Source organism: Gadus macrocephalus, chromosome 6 (assembly GCF_031168955.1).
Source record: "Gadus macrocephalus chromosome 6, ASM3116895v1".
Lineage (NCBI taxonomy): Eukaryota > Metazoa > Chordata > Actinopteri > Gadiformes > Gadidae > Gadus > Gadus macrocephalus.
The window spans coordinates 20,917,681-20,937,056 of NC_082387.1; the positions used below are offsets into that span (position 1 = coordinate 20,917,681).

Genomic DNA, 19,376 nt, shown 5'->3' on the forward strand with positions numbered 1-19,376 from the left:
GTCTAAATGAGGCCTTGTCCGCTTGCAGGTATGTGAATCACATATACATCAACACACTTTCTCAATACAGACATGTCTCACTAGTGATGACTCTTGTCATCCAACATGTGGGTCTCTAAATGTCATGTCTTATCAATGAAAAAAACACCATAGACAAACATTTAACACAGTCAAATTTTCTTGAACTAAATGCATTGCACAATCTGTACTTGATAGTAAAAACTGGGCCCTCTATCATGTCACTCTTTGAGAAAGACCTACAACCACCAAAAAGCAGAATCCTCAGCGGAGAATATGGTCCATGCGCATGCGCGTTGCGCAGGTCTCCTCGTGATGATGACAGCGGATGACAGCCAGAGTTCCAGTCGGTTGGCCTGATAACTCCTCCGGGACCGAGTAAACAGCGCTCAGTGGATACATCGCGGGGTCCTACCACACCTTAACGAACCAGGTATGGGGCTGAATCCGCGGGTTAACATTCAGGGAGGATGATTTTGTTAATGAACCGCGGGCTCACGGAGCTAAGCTAGTGGAGCTATCGCGTCTTGTTTTGGCTAGCGTCTGTTAGCGAGCCTCGGCTTGGTTCAGGTTAGCCTGGTGGTTTTCAGGTTAGCATGGTTTGTTTCAGGTGAGCCACTACACGGATCGAGTCCCTCCACCTCAGTCCTCACCGTGTTCCCGGGTCTTTCCGAGTCCCAGATCCACATCCAGTTGCAGGGCGTTGGGTCTCTTGTGCGGTTTGATCTGATATCCTCCAGAATGGCTGCAAGCTCCGCGTTAGCTCGAAGCTAAAGACGAGCTCAGCTGACGTTGTGTTCACCTTCCTCTCCTTTAAGGGACTAAACTCGAAATGGCATCTTGAATTAAGACATTTGGAAAAAGGTACTCAGAGCAGAAAATTAGAGAAAATACGCAGATTGTTTTGGTGTCTTCGTGTTGTTGACATTGGATTAATTTAATGTCAGGATACGAGCAGTAACTTGTCGTTTCCTCAGTAAGTTGTTGAAATCTTTGTTTCTACAAGATTACTGAGCAGTTCTACAAGTAGGTCTGTTTACACTCTCATCGTGGAGTCGGTATTAAGCTGTTGTCAGTGACAACATGGTGGACCTCTGATTGTGTTGTTCAGCCCTGGTCTCCAACATGGTACAAACACCTAGTGTTGGCTGTGGGTCCTATTTCTTTATTTTATAATCCTGGACTTTGTTTTAGGCTCTGAATCTTCTAGAGACCCTGAATGACTAAGTAATTTTACTAACTACTCTTTCTTTTATTCTTTAAATAGACTTTGTTGCGTTTTGTGGTCCATCTTAGTGCCCTCCCTTTAGCTGATCATCCTGCTGTGTGTGAGGATGAATTCAGAAACTGAGAAGCATCATTTGTTGTGTTTTTATTCATAGGTGATTTGTGTTTCACAATGTGTTAAATTTATGACTCTGGTCAGATAAACAGCTGAAAACAATGTCTTCCACAAGATAACATCAGAGGGGATTACGATTTAGCCCCATGTTACCAGTTGTGCATTCTACTTGCTGTAGTTTGGTCTGGCTTTGCGAGACTACCAGTTGTGTTAACCAAGACCAGTCTAAGGCCCCCCAAAACATATCGCAAGCCTCACTACTTTAAAACAACGTGCTGGCCGTGGCCATCCCAGTGAGGCAGTCCGCCCACATACTGGTTGCATAATAAACTCCAGGCTTCTACGAATATTGGCAGCGATATTAAGCTATTCTAAGCTCTGTTTTGTATTGACTTGTCTAGATTGACAAAGAAAATGTAAACATCGTCAAAAAAATCCTTCCATTACTAAGACAACAATTCCGTAGGGGGAATTCAATATTTAGTGTTTGCATTGGTTTTAGTAAATAGCCAAGTTCATGGATTCAATCATACAGTCCTACGACAAGCGTTGATGTATAGTTAAACTCCCACAATCATTTGAGACAGCTGTTTATTTCAACCTGCTGATAACATAGTAGAATCACTGCATTCAGTGCAGCATTAGCTTTAAATAATGCTAGGTGGGAATTTCTCTATCCTTGAAAGACCCTTTATATTCCCTTCTTATGGCAGAGTCCATTAACATCCATATTTTATTATGTTGTGTGCAGTATGCTGGCAGATGCTGTTTCATGATGATAGGGAGTAGTTTAACGGAGTGACTTGGGTGTTTGACTCGCAACCAGGAGGTACTTAGCCCCACTATCCTAAATGTACCAGTAAGCAAGCATACTTGCCCAACCCTCTGACCTGCACTGAAAAGGTAGTTAGGATAAAAGTAAAACGGAACTAAATAATGAAATAGTTTCTATACGTCACATTCAAATTGTGAATGTTTTCTCTTCAGCATATACATTGGCCCGATTTGTCCTCGCGGTCTAATCTGGGCTGTGATTTGTTTTGTATTATCTAATTTCTGTATTCTGACCTGTGTTAGAGACAGGCTATCACCACGACTTTTCCATGCCAAGGTTTGGTCTAGCTTATTTTCTCTTCTGCTTTAGAGTTCCTCTAATAGTCCTCCTGGGATAGACTCTCTGTCTGACAACACAACAAGATTGCCTTTTTTAGGAGGCACCTGAAAGGTTTTGGACACCAAAACGTCCTTTATATGTCTGTCCGTCAATTTATTGATTGGATATGGAACAGCCGCTGATTGTAGACGGTTGAGCATCTATACACGACTGTTATACAAACACTCATCTTTAATGTAAGCTTGATACACAATCCATTAAACACACATGTATCAAATCTGTAAAGACCTATTCCATTTCTCATGCATATCAACTGTGATGCTGTGCTTGCAGAGCACTTGTCTGCCCAACTCCTCGGTCTAGTTTGCTGGTCTTGCATAGCAGCCAACCACAAAGAGTCCTGTTTTGTTTCTCATTCTCTGGGGAATCATTGAAATTTCATGCGTTCAATCTGGTTTTATGTCATTGCTGTGTCTGTTTTGTTAAAGAAAGAACGTGATTTGCATATTCTAGCGTGTTCAAAGACACCCTTAGCTTGGTTGAAAAGATGCTTTAGGAACGGAGCCTTTGGCATTGTTGACATGTCAGAGTGGCCACTAAAGCATGCTGAGTGTACAGTTTTCTGTATGTTGTAAGTGTGAGCTGGATCTGCCAGGAATCTTGAACAGTGAACTAGACATTTTCCTGTTTGCCCCCGTGAATTCTTAAACTTAAATAGTACTATAGTCTATTTAAAGATTTATTTTAGCATTTTTATGCTCTATTATACAGTGAGATATAGAGGAAGGTATGGGCGATAAAGGGGAGGACATGCAGCATATGACCACGGCGTACTCGGGTCGCTGCATTCAGGACTGAGCCTATGTGTGACGTTCTACCCCGTGAGCCACCTATAGTCTATTAGGGATGTAACGTTATGAAAATTTAACCTCACGGTTATTGTGACCAAAATTATCCCAGTTTTCGGTATTATCGCATTTTTTTTTAAGTGTGTTCAATATGTTCAGAAAGCATTGATAGGCCTACGCAAACTGAAATAGTAAAAAAAAGTGTATATTTATCTATATATCATATTATCAAAAGTGCAACTTTTTACATCAAAGGAGCAAGGGTTAAGCATGTTAACAGCTTATTTGTCAGGAACATTTACAGTAATGCAGGTTTAATCCAAACATTCAAGACATAAAGAACAATATGTAACCAAATTAAAGAAACACTAATTGTCTCATGATATACTTATTTTCTTTTATTAAAATGTAAAACTGTAAGCATGAACACTGTACAAGTAAACGGAGATGAGTCATGAGATTGAACGTATTGCTGCCTTTAGCAGAAACTTTTTTCTTGCACGTTCTGCAGACAGGATAACTGTCTTCAATCAACTGTCCCTCTGCATTCTTATAATACCCAAAATATGCCCATACTTCAGACTTAGTCCTCAGAGGGATGGGCAACGATCGTCGAATAGTCGGAGTCACGTAGAAAATCGAATAATGAATATAATGAGACCATCGTTATTTATTACACGGCTCTTCTCAATGCTGTTGAACGCTCCGTTCACTTGCATGGGCCTTCACAACTTGGCATATAATGACCGCTGTCAAAGAAAGTGGATTTTTTTTCTTCTGTCATATCAATCCGCAAGTAGTCCGGTAACAACCCCAGCGTCCTCGGTTGCTAAACGACGTCAACGTCTTTGGCAGACTATTTCTCTGCTGATCAACACTACGAATGCTGGTAACAAATAAATTGTAAAAAGACACACCGTGTGAAGTAAATTTTTTGGCCATAGTTTCCATAATGCTATAGACATGTCTAGTTCACCGTCATGCCGGCTGTGTTCAGTAAAATAAATAGCGATCTGTTTTCGGTGCCTGTAGGCCTATCTGCCCAAGCCCACGTTGAAATAATTTTGATGTTGAATGTTGATGGCGCAGTTGTTGAAATAAACATTGATTTCATACAAATCCACACTTTTCATACAAAGTGTGGGGGGTTCTTGATTGACCGATTTTCGAATATTATTCAAATACTTCTCAGCGAATATTGAATAGTATTTTTGCCAGAAATGCACATCCCTGATGGATGTCTTGAATGCTGTCATCTCCTTCCGCCATGATTCCAACTTCAAGAAAATTAAAAACATTATGTGGGCTACACAGTGTGCCTGCGCGGCAACTTCAGGAGACTTGGATGAAGCCCTGGGAAGTATTTAAGCACACGGTTTCGACACCAGGGGCGCGGTTATCCACCGAGATAATTTTGAATATATTGAATATAATATTGAAATGAAAACGGTAATTGTTATTGACCACATTTTTATCGGGGTTTACCGTAACATCCCTATAGACTATTAAAGAAAAACTTTTCTTCTACTATTGACACCAAGATTTTTTATTTATTTTTTAATTTAAACTGCTATCTTATTTCTGAACCTCGTAGTGCTTTTGCTTCTTGCTACAAGAGATAATTTTCCTCTTATAAATAATAATAGGGAAACTTTGTTTTGCTTGAAGTTGTTGGTTACCATTGCCGCTCCCAGTACTGCTGTTCCCCCTAGCCTTCCACATGACTCATCTAACCAACCTCCTCCGTCCCTCCCTGGCTCCAGCTCCTAGCCTCTGTGCCCACCTGAGCCTGGGAAGATGGTGAAGCCAGACATCCACACGCTGGCCCACCACCTTAAGCAGGAGCGGCTGTACGTGGCCTCTGAGAAGCAGCTGATCCAGCGGCTGAACGGGGACGTGCTGAAAACGGCAGAGCGGCTGTACCGCGCTGCATGGATCGCCAAGCAGCAGAGGATCAACCTGGACCGCCTCATCCTCACCAGGTGGGCTTCACTTCCTCCCTCACTAACAGAGGGGGATCCACGGGGCTGAAGATAAATTTAAGAGGGTCATCAACTTATGAGGACTAAAGTTGATTCAATGGAGTCTTTGTTTAAATGGTAAAGAATTGATCATGGTGGGATACTATTTGAATTGATTAAATAAAGATTAACTAGTTCATAATTAATTACAAATATTTTTTGGGTGGATAGATGAAGAGACCAAGGGCGCATGCAAATTAGTTTTCCTGTCATAACAGACACACACACACGTTACATCAATGCCATTCCTTGCTTAGTTAGCCTGGCTCTCATTTTGGCGTCATCTACGGAACTGATACTGGTACAGGCCAGAAGAATAGGTATCGGTGTATCTACCGAGAACAAAGAGTGGTTGAACACAAACTTTTTATTTTCAACTTCCCTTTTATGCAAACACCACTCTGATGCGTTATTTTTATCTCTGATCAATGCTGTCAATTCTTGACTCAGATTTTACATTACCGTACAGTAACGTTAAGTATCGTTCGTTTCATACATTGTTGTGTCGTTCCATAATTCAGTCTTACAGGAGACCGTGGCTTTTGTTTGTCTTGAAACATAGGAGGTGTCAAAAGATAGAGTTTCAGGCTTTCACAATTTGCCATAGAACAAACCTGTTTGGTAGCAAGTTAAACTGGGACACCAGAATGACCTAAAAGGGTAAGTGCTGGTTTGATTGAGATTGAACCAGCACAGGTCTGACGGCCACACGTCACACTTGAATTTGAACTCTGTGGCCAGACTTTCCTGGTAAGATAAATGGCCTGACATAGCGCCAGGTGGAAGAGTAGCCCTTATTGAGGAGGCAAGCACTCGCTGTACGCATTACATCACTGAGTGCAATTTGGGTTCCTGTGGAGAGAGGGGTATGGGTCAGAGAACACAGCCAGCACTGGTGGGAACAAATGGCTGTTGGAGGGACATCCCTGTGCAAAGTATTGGTAGTAGGCTGACTAAGCATACCAAGCATACTGGGAGAATCCTGGCGGGCTCTCTATTTGCATGGGGTGTGGTTTTAAGGACTTTGCCAGCAGTCCGCCCCCATTGGGACTAGATTGTTGTCCACACCTATCCATTCATCAATATACAAGCCTGACTTAATTGTGATGTTGGCTAGCTTATCGGATCACAACGTGATGAACATCCGATTTGTGATAGTGCAGTCTGGACATCAAATGCGTCCTAGCCTGATCGGAGGATTTAAGACGCTTCGAAAGTATAACTGAGTCCTTTTATTGCTATATGAGCAATGGTATTGGTTTCGGCATCTTGGTGGCCTCTACTCATACTGGCTCATGGCTGTTGTTGTTACTCAGCTGGTTCTAGTTGCACAACAAACTGCAGAGTCCAGGGTAGCCCTTGGATCCCGTAACATCCTCCTGCACCACTGTGGCCTTTTTAACCACCGTTTACCAGCCTTGGCTAGCATTAGAAACATCCCCTGCCAAGCGCTCCACAGAGCCTGCAGCGCCGCTGATCAAAGGCCTTGCTTCCACAGCGCCGAGGCCTCACCCTCCGAATGCTGTCAGCACGCCAAGGTGCTGGAGGACACGCAGTTTGTGGACGGCTACAAGACGCTGGGCTTCCAGGAGAGCATCTACGGAGAGTTCCTGGCCAGGCTGAGGGAGAACCCCCGGCTGGTGGCGTCCTGCCTGGTGGCCGGACTCGGAGAGAGGCAGAACCAGGATCACAGCCAGGGGGTCGTCCACACCGTCTTCACCTCCCTCTATGGCAACTGCATCATGCAGGAGGACGAGAGCTACCTGCTGCAGGTCAGAGCGCCTAACCGTGTCTGGTGCCAGCAATTAAAAAACAATCCAATTAAGACTAAGTATATTGAATCACCTATTGTGGTGAACATGTTTTTTTTCTGGGTAAAATTTTTATCGTACCAAGTTGCTTTTGAAATGATGTATGTCAAACATTATTAAATGATATCTGTCGATCCATGAAAATAAACTTCCCAAAGCCTTGCTGCACACAAAAGTGAAGGAGCGGTGTGATTACAAACAAAAGTCAATGCAAAAAAGCCAATGGATGCACATTTTGGCCAGCCGTGCCGGCGGCGCGAAAGACTCATTTGATGTAGCCCGAAGCACGAGGTTAGGCGGATTTCGTGCAAGAAAAGTTTGCCATTCGCGCAAGAAGCTTTTGGTATGAACGCATCTTTTATAAACCAGCCAGCTTAGGGACCCCCACAATTGATAAGTTAAATAATTAAACCTCAGCTTTGCTCTTTGTCGTGGCATTAAAAAAAAAAGTATAGAAACAGAAGTAGAGATGTTCCGATAGAGTTTTTTCCTTCCCGTTACCGATTCCTGAACTTGCCGAGTATATACCGATAAAGCATCTAGCATTGTAGCTACTAATTGCACTTGTTGTTATTCTATTTTAATGGCAGCAATGTTAATGTTGGTTGGTTCACTCATGGTCAACAGAATATTTTTTACATTTACATTTATAATCGATACTTGTAGTTAAGCGTGAGCATCCATGTTTTTCCGACTTCGTAGCTCGAACGCACATAGGTTGGAGACCATAGGTTGTAGTAAAGCTGCTAGTCATGTGAGGGTATTGATCGGCACTTAGACACGCCTACTCTCTTGATACCCGATATTTTATATTAGGAACATCTCTAATCAAAAGCACCACTCAGTATATGCCGTCTCCCCACACTCAGTCGGGCGGTGCGTGACGGTGTCTCTCTTCCTCTCCGCGTCCCCCAAGGTGCTGCGCTACCTGGTGGAGTTCGAGCTGAAGGAGAGCGACAACCCGCGGCGGCTGCTGCGGCGCGGCAACTGTGCCTTCAGCGTGCTCTTCAAGCTCTTCTCCGAGGGCCTGTTCTCCGCCAAGCTCTTCCTCACCGCCACGCTCCACGAGCCCATCATGCAGCTGCTGGTGGAGGACGAGGACCACCTGGAGACGGACCCGGCCAAGGTGACGGAGCGCCTCACGCCCGCCCAGCAGGAGCGCTTCGGGGAGAAGGGCTCGGAGGGCTACCGGCAGCGGGTGCAGGCGGCGGTGGACGCCAACGAGGCCAAGCTGGTGGCGCTGGTCAACAAGTTCATCGGGTATCTGAAGCAGAACACCTACTGCTTCCCGCACAGCCTGCGCTGGATCGTGTCGCAGATGTACAAGACGCTGTCGTGCGTGGAGCGGGTGGAGGTGGGCGAGGTGCGCACCATGTGCACGGACCTGCTGCTCACCTGCTTCATCTGCCCGGCCATTGTCAACCCCGAGCAGTACGGCATCATCTCGGACGCGCCCATCAACGAAGTGGCCCGCTTCAACCTCATGCAGGTGAGGGTCGTGGCTTGGAGGGTCCTTGTGGCGTTGCAGTACGATGGAACAATGTACGTAGAACCCTGTTGTTTATGTGATCTTTATCGTTCTACAGGTAGGACAACTTTTGCAACAACTGGCGATGGCCGACGATGATGGAGACCCCAGGAGAAAGAGCAGCTTGTCCAAATTTGACAAGGTAAGAGCTTCACTGCCGACACTTGCGTGTGCGTGTGTGTGTGTTATTATAAAACCCTTCTATGTTTGTCTCAGCAGAGTTGCGTAGGTGCCTTCCTGGATGTGGTGATTGGTGGGAGAGCAGCGGAGACCCCGCCCATGTCCTCGATGAACCTATTGGAGGGCCTGAGCAGGACGGTGTTCTACATGACTCACGGTCAGCTGCTGACCATGGTGAGCTGCGGATCCCACCGCTCACTAGTGATGAGCCAAGGACCACTAAGTGCCAATGATTGTTCGTACTAAACATTGGTATGAGTAGCTGTGCAATGGCAGGTTTACTGTAAACCGTAGTGTATTTTGGAACGGTGACGATTTAGATGCTAGTGCTGACAAGCTCCAAACCCAACCGTCAGGTTTTCTCAGGATGATCAAATCATTTTATTTGATTAGGACGCGTCATGCGGCCATGTCGAAACATTCTTCATTACACATTGCCTAACATTCACCCATTCGTGCACACATTCACATACCATTACCTACCCAGTGTCAACCACGCAAGGCGACAGCCAGCAGTTAGGGTTAGGTGTCTTTCTCAGGATCACCTCGGCACTCAGTGCGGGGCTCGAACTTGCACCCTTCCGGTTTCCAGGCAGCCCCAGTACCTCCTGCCCGACGGGTTGAACTCACGGTGGGTTCTGTCCCCGGCCTCGCAGGTGGACTTTGTGCGCAGCGTGACGGCGGGCGACCAGCTGAGGGAGGAGGATCACGCCCTCCTGGAGACGCTGGTGGCCACCGTGCCCCTGTCCCGCACCGTGAAGAGCAACAGCCTGGAGATCACACCCTCCAACACGCCCCAGCTGTCCCCGGCCACCACCCCCGCCAACAAGAAGAACCGCCTCCCCATAGGTACGGTGGTGTGGCGCTGTCCTGCGAAGGGGGAACTGGGCAGCCCGTGACTCGGAGCGCAGTTCCCATCTCTGAGTTCCAGTGCGGTTGAAAATGAAATTCTAGGTTTGGTCGCAGGAGGGGAGGATGTAGAGTAAATGTTTATGTTCCATCAAAACTGATACTGAAACCATGCGATTGTGATTCTTGTAATTGTATCTAATCGCAGGAAATCTCTTTATAATCTATCGAATAATATTATAACTCCCTCGTAGCTCAAGTGTTTTTCTTTCTACTGGTTTATTGAAGGCGTCTCTCCAAATTCACAGTGAAAACTAAACACAGCATTGACAAGAAAATATAGAAACCATGTTGGCATAAAACATTAGCATGAACAGCATGCGGATTAACAAAAATAAATTGCCATACCTCGTTTGCTGCATGCTACAAAAGAGGGAATAGTCTTGGAGTTCTCCTCATAACACACGCATCACTCAAATCACGTCGTTAACTTGCACATGCCTTTCACCGCAGCAAACACGATGTCCCTGCTTGCTTTCTGCTCCAGAGCCATAGTCATGTGAGAGCAGCCCAACGAAGCTGGAACTCAACTTCAGAATAACAGCACTGCGACCCTCACTAAGTCAAATAATATACCAGAACAAACTTGCATGACCTCCCAACTATTACATTGTCAGAAAAAGGCAAAATACGGTGTATAATACCAAGCATGTCTTACACAAAATGTAGTGCTCGACAGCATAAAACACAAACTGCCCTTCTGTGTTTACCTAACACAGAGCTACATGTTTGAGCTCAGGTTTGAGCCGTTGGCAGTTGGACAGTCGTTGAACATTTCTCTCGGTACTCTGAAGCTGTATCTTTACACTTTCTCCTGATGGCAGCAGTACTATTCACCAGACCTGATGCGTCCTGGCCTCAATCTGCCCCTCTGAATCATTGGTGCAACAGATTCCTGGCATTGGTGTTGAAAGGGCTACTCATACCATATTTTAAGATTTTTTTTTCCCCCAGCAGTAGCATTACAAACCAGAAGTGGTACCTAGAGGCAATGCATTTCCTCTAATGAGAGATTTGGTAAACAAGCGGCCACTGATGGCGAGCGAACGCCACTTGTTTCATAGGAAGTTAATGAGCTCCCGCTCAGCTTGTTATGCAGACAATTAGCACGGCCCGGACCAGAGCTCAATTACAGAAATGACAACCAATTAAATTGCCAAATATAAATGAACTAATTTTAATTGGAATAGATGGAAAGATGCATAGCCTTCATTAACATCAGCTAGACTAATGATACCGTAAGCAACCGCCGTCCCCCTGTCCCCCTCCGTCCCCCTCCTCGATTAGCGGAGCAACACCTCTCCATTCAAAGAGAACCGAGAGGTGTTCTTACCTGGAGCATGACTTGTGTGGCTGCAGTGCAGCGTTGCATGTGGGTCATCGTGTGCTCCCTCTCTTTAACCTTCAACCCGCCCTTCTTTTCTGCCTGTGCTGCCAATGACCAGGACAACACTTTGCCGCCGCTATCATTTCCTGGGACCCCAGCGCCGCCGCACTCGCTGCCCACATTCCATTAGTCAGCCCTTTTGGTGCGTAGCCTCCCCCCGCAGCACCTAGGGCTGGGGAGGTCGAAACTGTTGTCTGTGTGTTTATCAACAATAACACTAACCCCATGGCTAACTCCACCCTAACCCCACCCTAAACCCATGCCCTGTGCTGCAGTGACCCCACATCGCCACATGTAGCTTGGCAGCCCCGTCACCGCGCCACGCTTGCTGTAGCCGCGATGCTCCTCCCGCCGCAGCAACTTCCCATTAGAGGTTAAATGTCACTTGAGTTTTGGTATTTTGTTTTTTGCAGGGGGCTTATTGCTTTTTTCTGTCTCTATTTTCCGTTCTGCTTCCTCCTCACCCAGCGGGATGTGGCTATTCATTCCCAGGTACAAGGAGAGAATGTGTAGGTTCATCTTTCATTTAGCTCTCGTGCCCAGTGTAGTTGACGAATAGGATGCGGTAGTGGTTCTGTGAGTGCTGCTTAGATGGCGTGATTAGCTTACGAAAGCACTTGAAAGCCACAAGCTGACTGTGTTTTCTTGAGAGGCTTGTGGTAATGTGAACTTAAAGCTGCAGTCCAAAACCAGTATTTTTTTCAAAATCTTTACTTAAAAGGGAACCCAAAGTCTTTTCACTTGAATTAATGGTAATGGTGATATGTCTTGTATGATCTTCAACAAAGTAGTCTATGACATTTTGTCACTGTTGCGAAAACAGGTCAAACCGTATGTTGTTGCCGGTCTCTGCCAACCAGACCTAGTTGCGTTCTTTCGATGATGTCAAAATGCCTTTTCTAAAACGGTCAAATCAAATCAAAAAGCACAGACGGAGTGGTAATAAATTGTGAATGGTATGTTTGTTTGGTTGTTCATAACTTAGTGGTTGGTACAAGACGATCCCAACAGACTCTCTTCATTGCAAATCAGGTCATACCGTGTTCATAGAAGTTAGCTCCTCTTTTAGCCAAGCCATGTATTTCTAACTTTGGAGAGATGGGGAGGGTGACACGCTGTTTTGCTAATTCTGGGACGTAGTGAGTGGTTTGTGCGATAGAAGTCTATATTAAACCTGCCCTTGAAGGATACTCTGTTGCTATAAAAGCTGTTTGAGACCGAGTGGCGCAGACGCATCCAAACGGGCCCGTATTTATAAAGCACACAGAGCATCAGGCACAGCTGCGTCACAAATAATTGGCCTGAACTGCCTCTGAGCTGTCACTCTAATGGCATAGACGTCTTGTGTGGTGCATCGTCCTTCGCTGTGCTCCGCTTGCACTCCTGACCCCTTCAGATGGCTTGCAGCAGGTCACTCGCTGTGACAATAATTACAGTCGTTTGGCTGTTAGGAATTGATTTGTGTCCACCCTGCATCGTAAAGCAAGATGCATTTTTGGCCTTTTATGTGTAATTTCCAGCATTGAATAGTCCGGCGGTGGTTGTTTGATAAGATCAGAGTTGTATTTTATATTTGTGTTTTACGTAGCATGTTAATTCATTCGTATAATTCAGTAGAGATGACATTGTTAGGGTCTTCCCTCCTCTAATGAGGCTCTGTCCAAAAGGTTATGTTGATTCTAATGCCGTAGAGAAAGTCTGCAGGGATTCATGATCATGAACCAGTATAGCCAGTAAAAAGGGTGTCATTCTTTGTTGTGACAGCTGATCCCTGTGCTGCCAGATCTGTTTATATTAACAGAGATCTGGGCCATGTCAGGGAAAGTCATATGGTCCTGTTTTAATTGCAAACAATGGGCTTTGGGTTCAGTGTTATTGAGTTGATAGCCGTGTATATATTTATAGATGAAACGGCCATGTCCGGGAATGCTTGTGTGTTCGTGTGTTATCAGAGATCAGTCTTGGTGCTTTGGATTCTAACTTTCATTCAGAGATGTCCATCTTGCCTCCACGGTGTTCTTTGACATTACCATGTAAACGTTCAGGCCTAAGTCCTGTCCAGGTGATTCTGCTGTTCACATTCCAGCTGTTGTCTTAAGTGTCTGCGTCAAACCATCTCCGTTGACCGCTCTGAGCTCCAGTACCCTCAAAGTAAACCTTTCTCCCCGGTGCCTGTCCCCAGCCACGGCCCGGAGCCGCAGTCGTACCAACATCGCCCAGGAGGGGGAGACAGAGGCCAGCTCCCAGGAGTCGGTACAGGAAGTGATGCCAGAGGAGGTGTTGGTGATCTCACTGAGCACGGGGCCCCAGACAGTCCCCGGGATGATGTCAGAGAATGAGGTAATGGGATATGAATCAAAGCACTCTAGCTCCTAGCAGGACGAGTTTAACGTGTCAAAGTACCATAAAGACTGCTTTTATTCAGTCAAGGGTAGAATGAGGCCGTACGTTTATAGAGCTTTGATTTTATGGGGCCTTGCGGTTGCTTTGATGACAATCGAATAAAGAACTAACTGGACTATAACTGTGACCTTCTTGCATTAAACTGTACATACTCATATTTTTATTGGAAGGTTGATCCCTGTTCTCTCTTTCTCGCTCTGCTTCTCTGTTGCGCTTGCTTTCTTTCTGCTCCTTTTTTCGATCTGCTTTTTTTTTTCTTCTCTCTTTTCACTTTCCTTCTCTCGTTTATTTTCTGTCCTCTTTTGTTCTCTCTCTTCTCGCCTCACTCCTTCCCTCTCTCCTGCCCCCCTCTCTCCTGCTCTCTCACTCTCTCTCTCTCTCCCCCCCTCTCTCTCTCTCCAGGTGCTGAACCTGCAGATGACAGACGGGCCCCAGGGCGACGCCCAGGCCGACGACACCAAGCAGCACGGCAAGCCGGATAAGACGCTGCGCTTCTCCCTCTGCAGCGACAACCTGGAGGGCACCTCCGAAGGTGGGCCGATCTCCCGCTCCTATCGGGGAGGCCATTGCATCTACATTCAGGGCGCTGAGCAGATGTTTTTTTCCAAAGGCACTTGGCATTTGTCAGAGGAAAGAGAAACAATATATCGCTGCCGGTACAGTTAGGATGTTCATAGAACCAAGTGCCAAACACTAAAAATGCAGATTAACCCATTCCCTGTATACAACAAAGATAGCTAGGATAAGATGCTACACAAAGTACTATTTTGACTTTACTTTAAAGGTCCCATGGCAACAATTCCTTTCTTCTCCATGTCTTGGTTCATTTACTTCAGGGAGTTAAAGCCAAAGTACCTTTCCCCCAAATCCTTCTCAAACATGGCTGAGATAACCCCCACTACGAGTCTCGTGGAAATACCAGAGACGAGAGTCTGAAGTGTTATGCGCCATAACACCAAACAGCAGAACGGCTATCCAAATAAAGAAGTGTAGGCCTACAACACTTGTGTTACAGTCCTGGAGCTCTATATCTAAATACTATCATGTAGCCTAATCCATATCATATAATGCATATTATCACGGCCAAAAGCTGTGTGCACCTCCAGACGTTATTATGAATCACAAACGACTGCGTCGGGTTCTCCGACGTCTCTGGTTCGTCCACTTCCTAATCAATCTGAAGTAGACTGAACCGCGTGCTGCCGGCTGCCCACTGCCGGGCGTTGGTGCTTCGTGGCAGTGGTGCCTCGTGGCGGCGGGCAGCGGGGCAGAGATAACCCCAACTACAGTCTGGTTGTGGAAATACCAGAGACGTCAAAGAACCGACGTGATATGCGCAACAACACCAACAGCAGACCAGTTATCCAAATAACAAAGAAGTGTACAACGCTTGCGTTACAGTGTGTGTAAACACACACACACACACACACACACACACACACACACACACACACACACACACACACACACACACACACACACACACACACACACACACACACACACACACACACACACACACACACACACACACACACAAATATATGTGGCGCTCGCAAGGTTGTAGCTCATTGCCTCATTGGCGGGCCAAATTCTCTGGGTGGGCAAGGCAGAGAAAGGGGAGGTAGCTAGGCCCCTTATTACGACATATGGGGCCACATTCCAAATCAGCGCGCTTGAGCTTCCATTTTTTTTAAAGGCAGGCAGGATACCTAGTGCTCGTTTTACACCGAACGCAAGTTTTAGCCACTGGGGAACATAGGCAGGCTAGGGGAACTCATATTAATGTTAGAAAACCTCATAAAGTGAGATTATCATGCCATGGGACCTTTAACCTCAAGGACATACAACATACTAAAAGTGCGTACATTAAGTGCCAGGAAGTACAAGATCCATCAATGTCGTCGCGGTTCGGCGGCGGGGGCATATGACGGGTTGGGTCGGCGTCGGCTGTGGCGGGGGGGCTGATCTGTGTTCTGACTGCAGGTCCGTCCAACCGCTCCAACTCAGTGTCGTCCCTGGACCTGGAGGGGGAGTCGGTGTCAGAGCTGGGCGCCGGGCCGTCGGGCAGCAACGGGGTGGAGGCCCTGCAGCTGCTGGAGCATGAACAGGGTGTGTTTGTGGGCGTAGACGGGTGGGGTGTGAGTGTGAGTGTGACTGTCTGGAGAATAAGATGTTTTTTTTCATACACACGCCTTTTCCACTTAAAAAAAAAGCATAATTAATAATGGTTTTTTTTGCGGGCCCGCGTCTCCCGTAGCAACGACTCAGGACAACCTGGACGATAAGCTGCGCAAGTTTGAGATCCGAGACATGATGGGTCTGACGGACGACCGAGACATCTCAGAGACAGTCAGCGAGACCTGGAGCACGGACGTGCTGGGCAGCGACTTCGACCCCAACATGGATGAGGACCGCCTGCAGGAGATCGCAGGTGAATACGTGATGATCATTGTTGTCCTGCAGTACATTAAAAATTGTGCTGGGTGAAATACTGCCATCTTCTGGTGTGGAGATGTAATGGCATCAGTATTGAAAGCACTCTTCCTCTTAGTCTCTCTCTAATTGATACTGTCACCAATGCTTTTGAATTCAACAATGGGTAAATGCAATGAACACAAATCCATTAGCCCCCTCCACTTCTTTAAATGTTGCTCTGCACTCAGAATTCAGAATCATCACAGTGCCTAAACGCAGCCGTTTTAGACAGTGGATTCTAGCTGCGTCTCAGTTTCTAAATCTGAGTATGATGTGTGATCACATAACCGAAACCTACAAGCTTACTTCTTTTGGAGAATGAAGAGATGTAGTTATGGGAGCTGCTAAACAGCCAATTTGAACAGAATGGATGTCCATTGCTCACCAAATTGGCCACTTTCGGAATGCCCTTACCCGGCGAGAGGTGATGAGTTGTCGTGGCAAACCGGCACAATCCTTTAAATATAAGACGTATCCATCTATAGGTAATGTCAGATGATAATGAAATGAAAGATGAGTAATTCATTGTGATGGTGTCTGCAAGAAAGCTCTCAACAAATGTAAGTTGTTGGTTCTATATTCGCTTTAAGTGCTTTCCAAAGGCAGAGCCTTGCAATTCTAACATCTAACATCTGCAGCATCTCTGGAGCACTGTTTCCAAAAGTGTTTTCCTCATGCCAACCAGTTTAAAAATGGTGAAGCTTAAAAAGGTTAGACAGACTCCCTAGCTTTGTATCATCGTCATCAAAATCTCTGTTTGGTTGAAATCTCCAGATTCTTCTTGTAGCTCTGAAGATGGGCCACCCTCCCCCTCCTCTCCTGCCTGCTCCCTCCCTCTCACTCCCTCTCACTCCTTCTCTCCCTTTCCTCTGACATTCACTCAGTCCCAGCAGTCTTATTGACCTTGGTTACTTCTCATTTGCATCCACCATTTTTCATTCTTCGGAATATGGCGTTGGGGGACTTTTCCATCATTAAGTGAATTTACAGCGATTTCCTTATGTGTTTTCTCCAAGGGATTGGGTTATGAGATGCACATTAAATATCCATTAATACCTCATTATCCCACTGATAAGATTACCATGATAATGAGGCAGAAATTCTAATTGTTTCACTTCTCGTCGTGCCACTCATTTAATCATCCACCTGAAAGACGGCCGCTCGCCGCTCTACCTGGGAGGACTGTAAACAGGGACAGCAGGGTAGAGCCCCCCCCCCCCCACCCCCTGCAGCCACCGGCCCCTCCCCTGCACACACATGCTCACGGTCTTGGCTGAGCACTGGCGGGCGTGTGTGCTCGTGTGCTCGCTCACCGTGTGTGTGCGCGTGATTGTGTTTGTGTGTCTGTTTGTTTGTGTGTGTGTTTGTGCGTGCGTGGAGCCGGCCGGTCTGTGGGGCCGCGGGGGGGCTGGCCATGAGGTTCATCCACCGCTGGTCCGCCCTTCCTCGGGCCCCCCTCCCCGCTGCTCTTCCTTCACATCTGCTCACTTCCACGCGGGCACGCGCACACCTTCCCCAGAATGCACCACGCTCTTCCGCCTTGTTAACCCGAATGGAGATGGAGGTACAGCGCTATGAGGACTTTGAGCGAAGGGGGTTGGGGGGGGGTGGGGGGTAGGGTGTAATTTGGTTGTGACTAATGCCTGCCATAATCAACAGCTCAAAGTCAGGGCCCTGGAGGCTAGGCACAGGGTGAGATATTGCCATTAACCCGTGATCTCTGGCACAGTGGTTGATACGCGCCTGTGGGTCCCAGCATGCATTGCGCTCGTGACCTCAAGGGGTGTGTGTGTGTGTGTGTGTGTGTGTGTGTGTGTGTGTGTGTGTGTGTGTGTGTGTGTGTGTGTGTGTGTGTGTGTGTGTGTGTGTGTGTGTGTGTGTGTGTGTGTGTGTGTGTGTGTGTGTATACACTTTCACTCATCAAGCAGTAAATACTAGGCTGCCTGTCTGAAGGCTAATAACCGTCAATGTTATAGAAGTCACCGAACTGAACATGGAGTCGTTTGACTAATGCATGCATAGTTTCCGTACACAGAATAAATTATCCATATTGTGGTGGAACGTTGTTCATGTCCATGCATAAAATATCTTCCTGTGGAAGTGGGCATTGTTTTTGTCAGCAATGTCATTGACGTCTTGAGTTGACGTTGGAGCAATTCCTGTGCGGTATTCAAATGGCGCCTCGTTACCACACGGCTAAATATGAACATGAATATCAAGAAGGCCAACGGGTCTGGAATCCAACTGACGGCTGGTTTCAAGGCATGACTCTGAAGGGCCGCAATGCATGATGGGCAGTCTCCCCCAAAGCCGTTTCCATCGCCACTCCACCGCCCCCCTGTACTCGTTCTACGAGGGCAGAAGGCTCATGTTTGTGTTTGATGTGTTGATCAGGGGCGGCTGTGGAGAACATGCTGGGCAGCCTGCTGTGCCTGCCAGGGTCCGGTTCGGTGCTGCTGGACCCCTACGGCTCCACCATCTCTGAGACCACCAGCGAGCCCTGGAGCGTGGAGGTCCTACCCAGCGACTCAGGTGGGTTCACTTCCTCTCCTCGTCGTCCTCGTACGAAGCGCGGCCCGTCCTGATTTGTGTATCATTTGGGCAGCGTCACCACGGCGACAGCCTCCTCCAGGGAGGGGCCGGACGCGCCAGGTGTGGCGGCACCAAGCTTGCGTTTTCGTCTGTCAACACGTTTGTGATTGCTTGCTGGTTTTCTCGGGGTAAATCTGAGCGTGGCAGTCAAGCGGCGTCCCGGGGCGTCCCAGGAGGGTGGCCTCCAGGTGCGACGGCACCTGTGGCGAGGCGGTGGGGGGGCGGGGGGGGGGGGGGGGGAACGCACGGGGGTGGCAGCTGTCCTCAAGTCGGTTTCCATGCAGCCCAACCTTTTATCTGTCTAGACGTGCCAAAGTAGCGATGCTTAACTCCACCTTTTCCTCCATCATTCTTTATGGCGGCACAGAAAGGAAAACCTGTTGGGGCTCCTCGCGCCAAACGCGTTATGGTTATGTCACCGAGCAAGCGGAGGGTTATGGTGCACAATCCAATGAATTATGCAAGCACGCGACTGTGTCTGTTTAGCTAAATTAACACACTTAAATCCTAAGCTTTTATTAATGCAAGATTACGCGCACAACCGTATCCCCCTATCCCCTCCCTCCCTTTTCTCCCTTTTTTTTTCTGTAAACCCAATGTTTCGTAAAAATCAGTCGAGTGCTTTATGAAGAGCGCTAAGTGTTTCTTGGAAAAGCAGGGGCTGGGTGCTAATTGAAGCAGTACACCATTTCAATATGTGTGGCGGCAGGAATGACATGCATGAGTGTCTTGATTGCGTTTTGTT

General features: G+C 47.0%; 1 protein-coding gene across 8 annotated transcripts in view; it reads left to right on the top strand.

Moving 5' to 3' along the window:
- The first annotated feature begins 302 nt into the window (after window positions 1-302).
- gapvd1 (GTPase activating protein and VPS9 domains 1) overlaps window positions 303-19,376 on the top strand; it is a 34,702-nt gene continuing 15,628 nt past the window's right edge. For 3 of the 8 annotated variants that reach the window (XM_060054945.1, XM_060054951.1, XM_060054947.1), the window contains exons 1-13: window positions 303-451; window positions 5,086-5,304; window positions 6,842-7,115; window positions 8,071-8,643; window positions 8,741-8,824; window positions 8,899-9,036; window positions 9,519-9,711; window positions 11,627-11,650; window positions 13,341-13,498; window positions 13,964-14,093; window positions 15,548-15,673; window positions 15,822-15,995; window positions 18,434-18,571. In XM_060054945.1, coding sequence (XP_059910928.1) covers window positions 5,120-5,304; window positions 6,842-7,115; window positions 8,071-8,643; window positions 8,741-8,824; window positions 8,899-9,036; window positions 9,519-9,711; window positions 11,627-11,650; window positions 13,341-13,498; window positions 13,964-14,093; window positions 15,548-15,673; window positions 15,822-15,995; window positions 18,434-18,571 — 2,197 coding nt within the window. In that variant the 5' untranslated portion in view covers window positions 303-451; window positions 5,086-5,119. The remainder of the gene's footprint in view (window positions 452-5,085; window positions 5,305-6,841; window positions 7,116-8,070; window positions 8,644-8,740; window positions 8,825-8,898; window positions 9,037-9,518; window positions 9,712-11,626; window positions 11,651-13,340; window positions 13,499-13,963; window positions 14,094-15,547; window positions 15,674-15,821; window positions 15,996-18,433; window positions 18,572-19,376) is intronic. The other 5 variants (XM_060054949.1, XM_060054952.1, XM_060054953.1 and 2 more) reach the window with 3 other exon arrangements.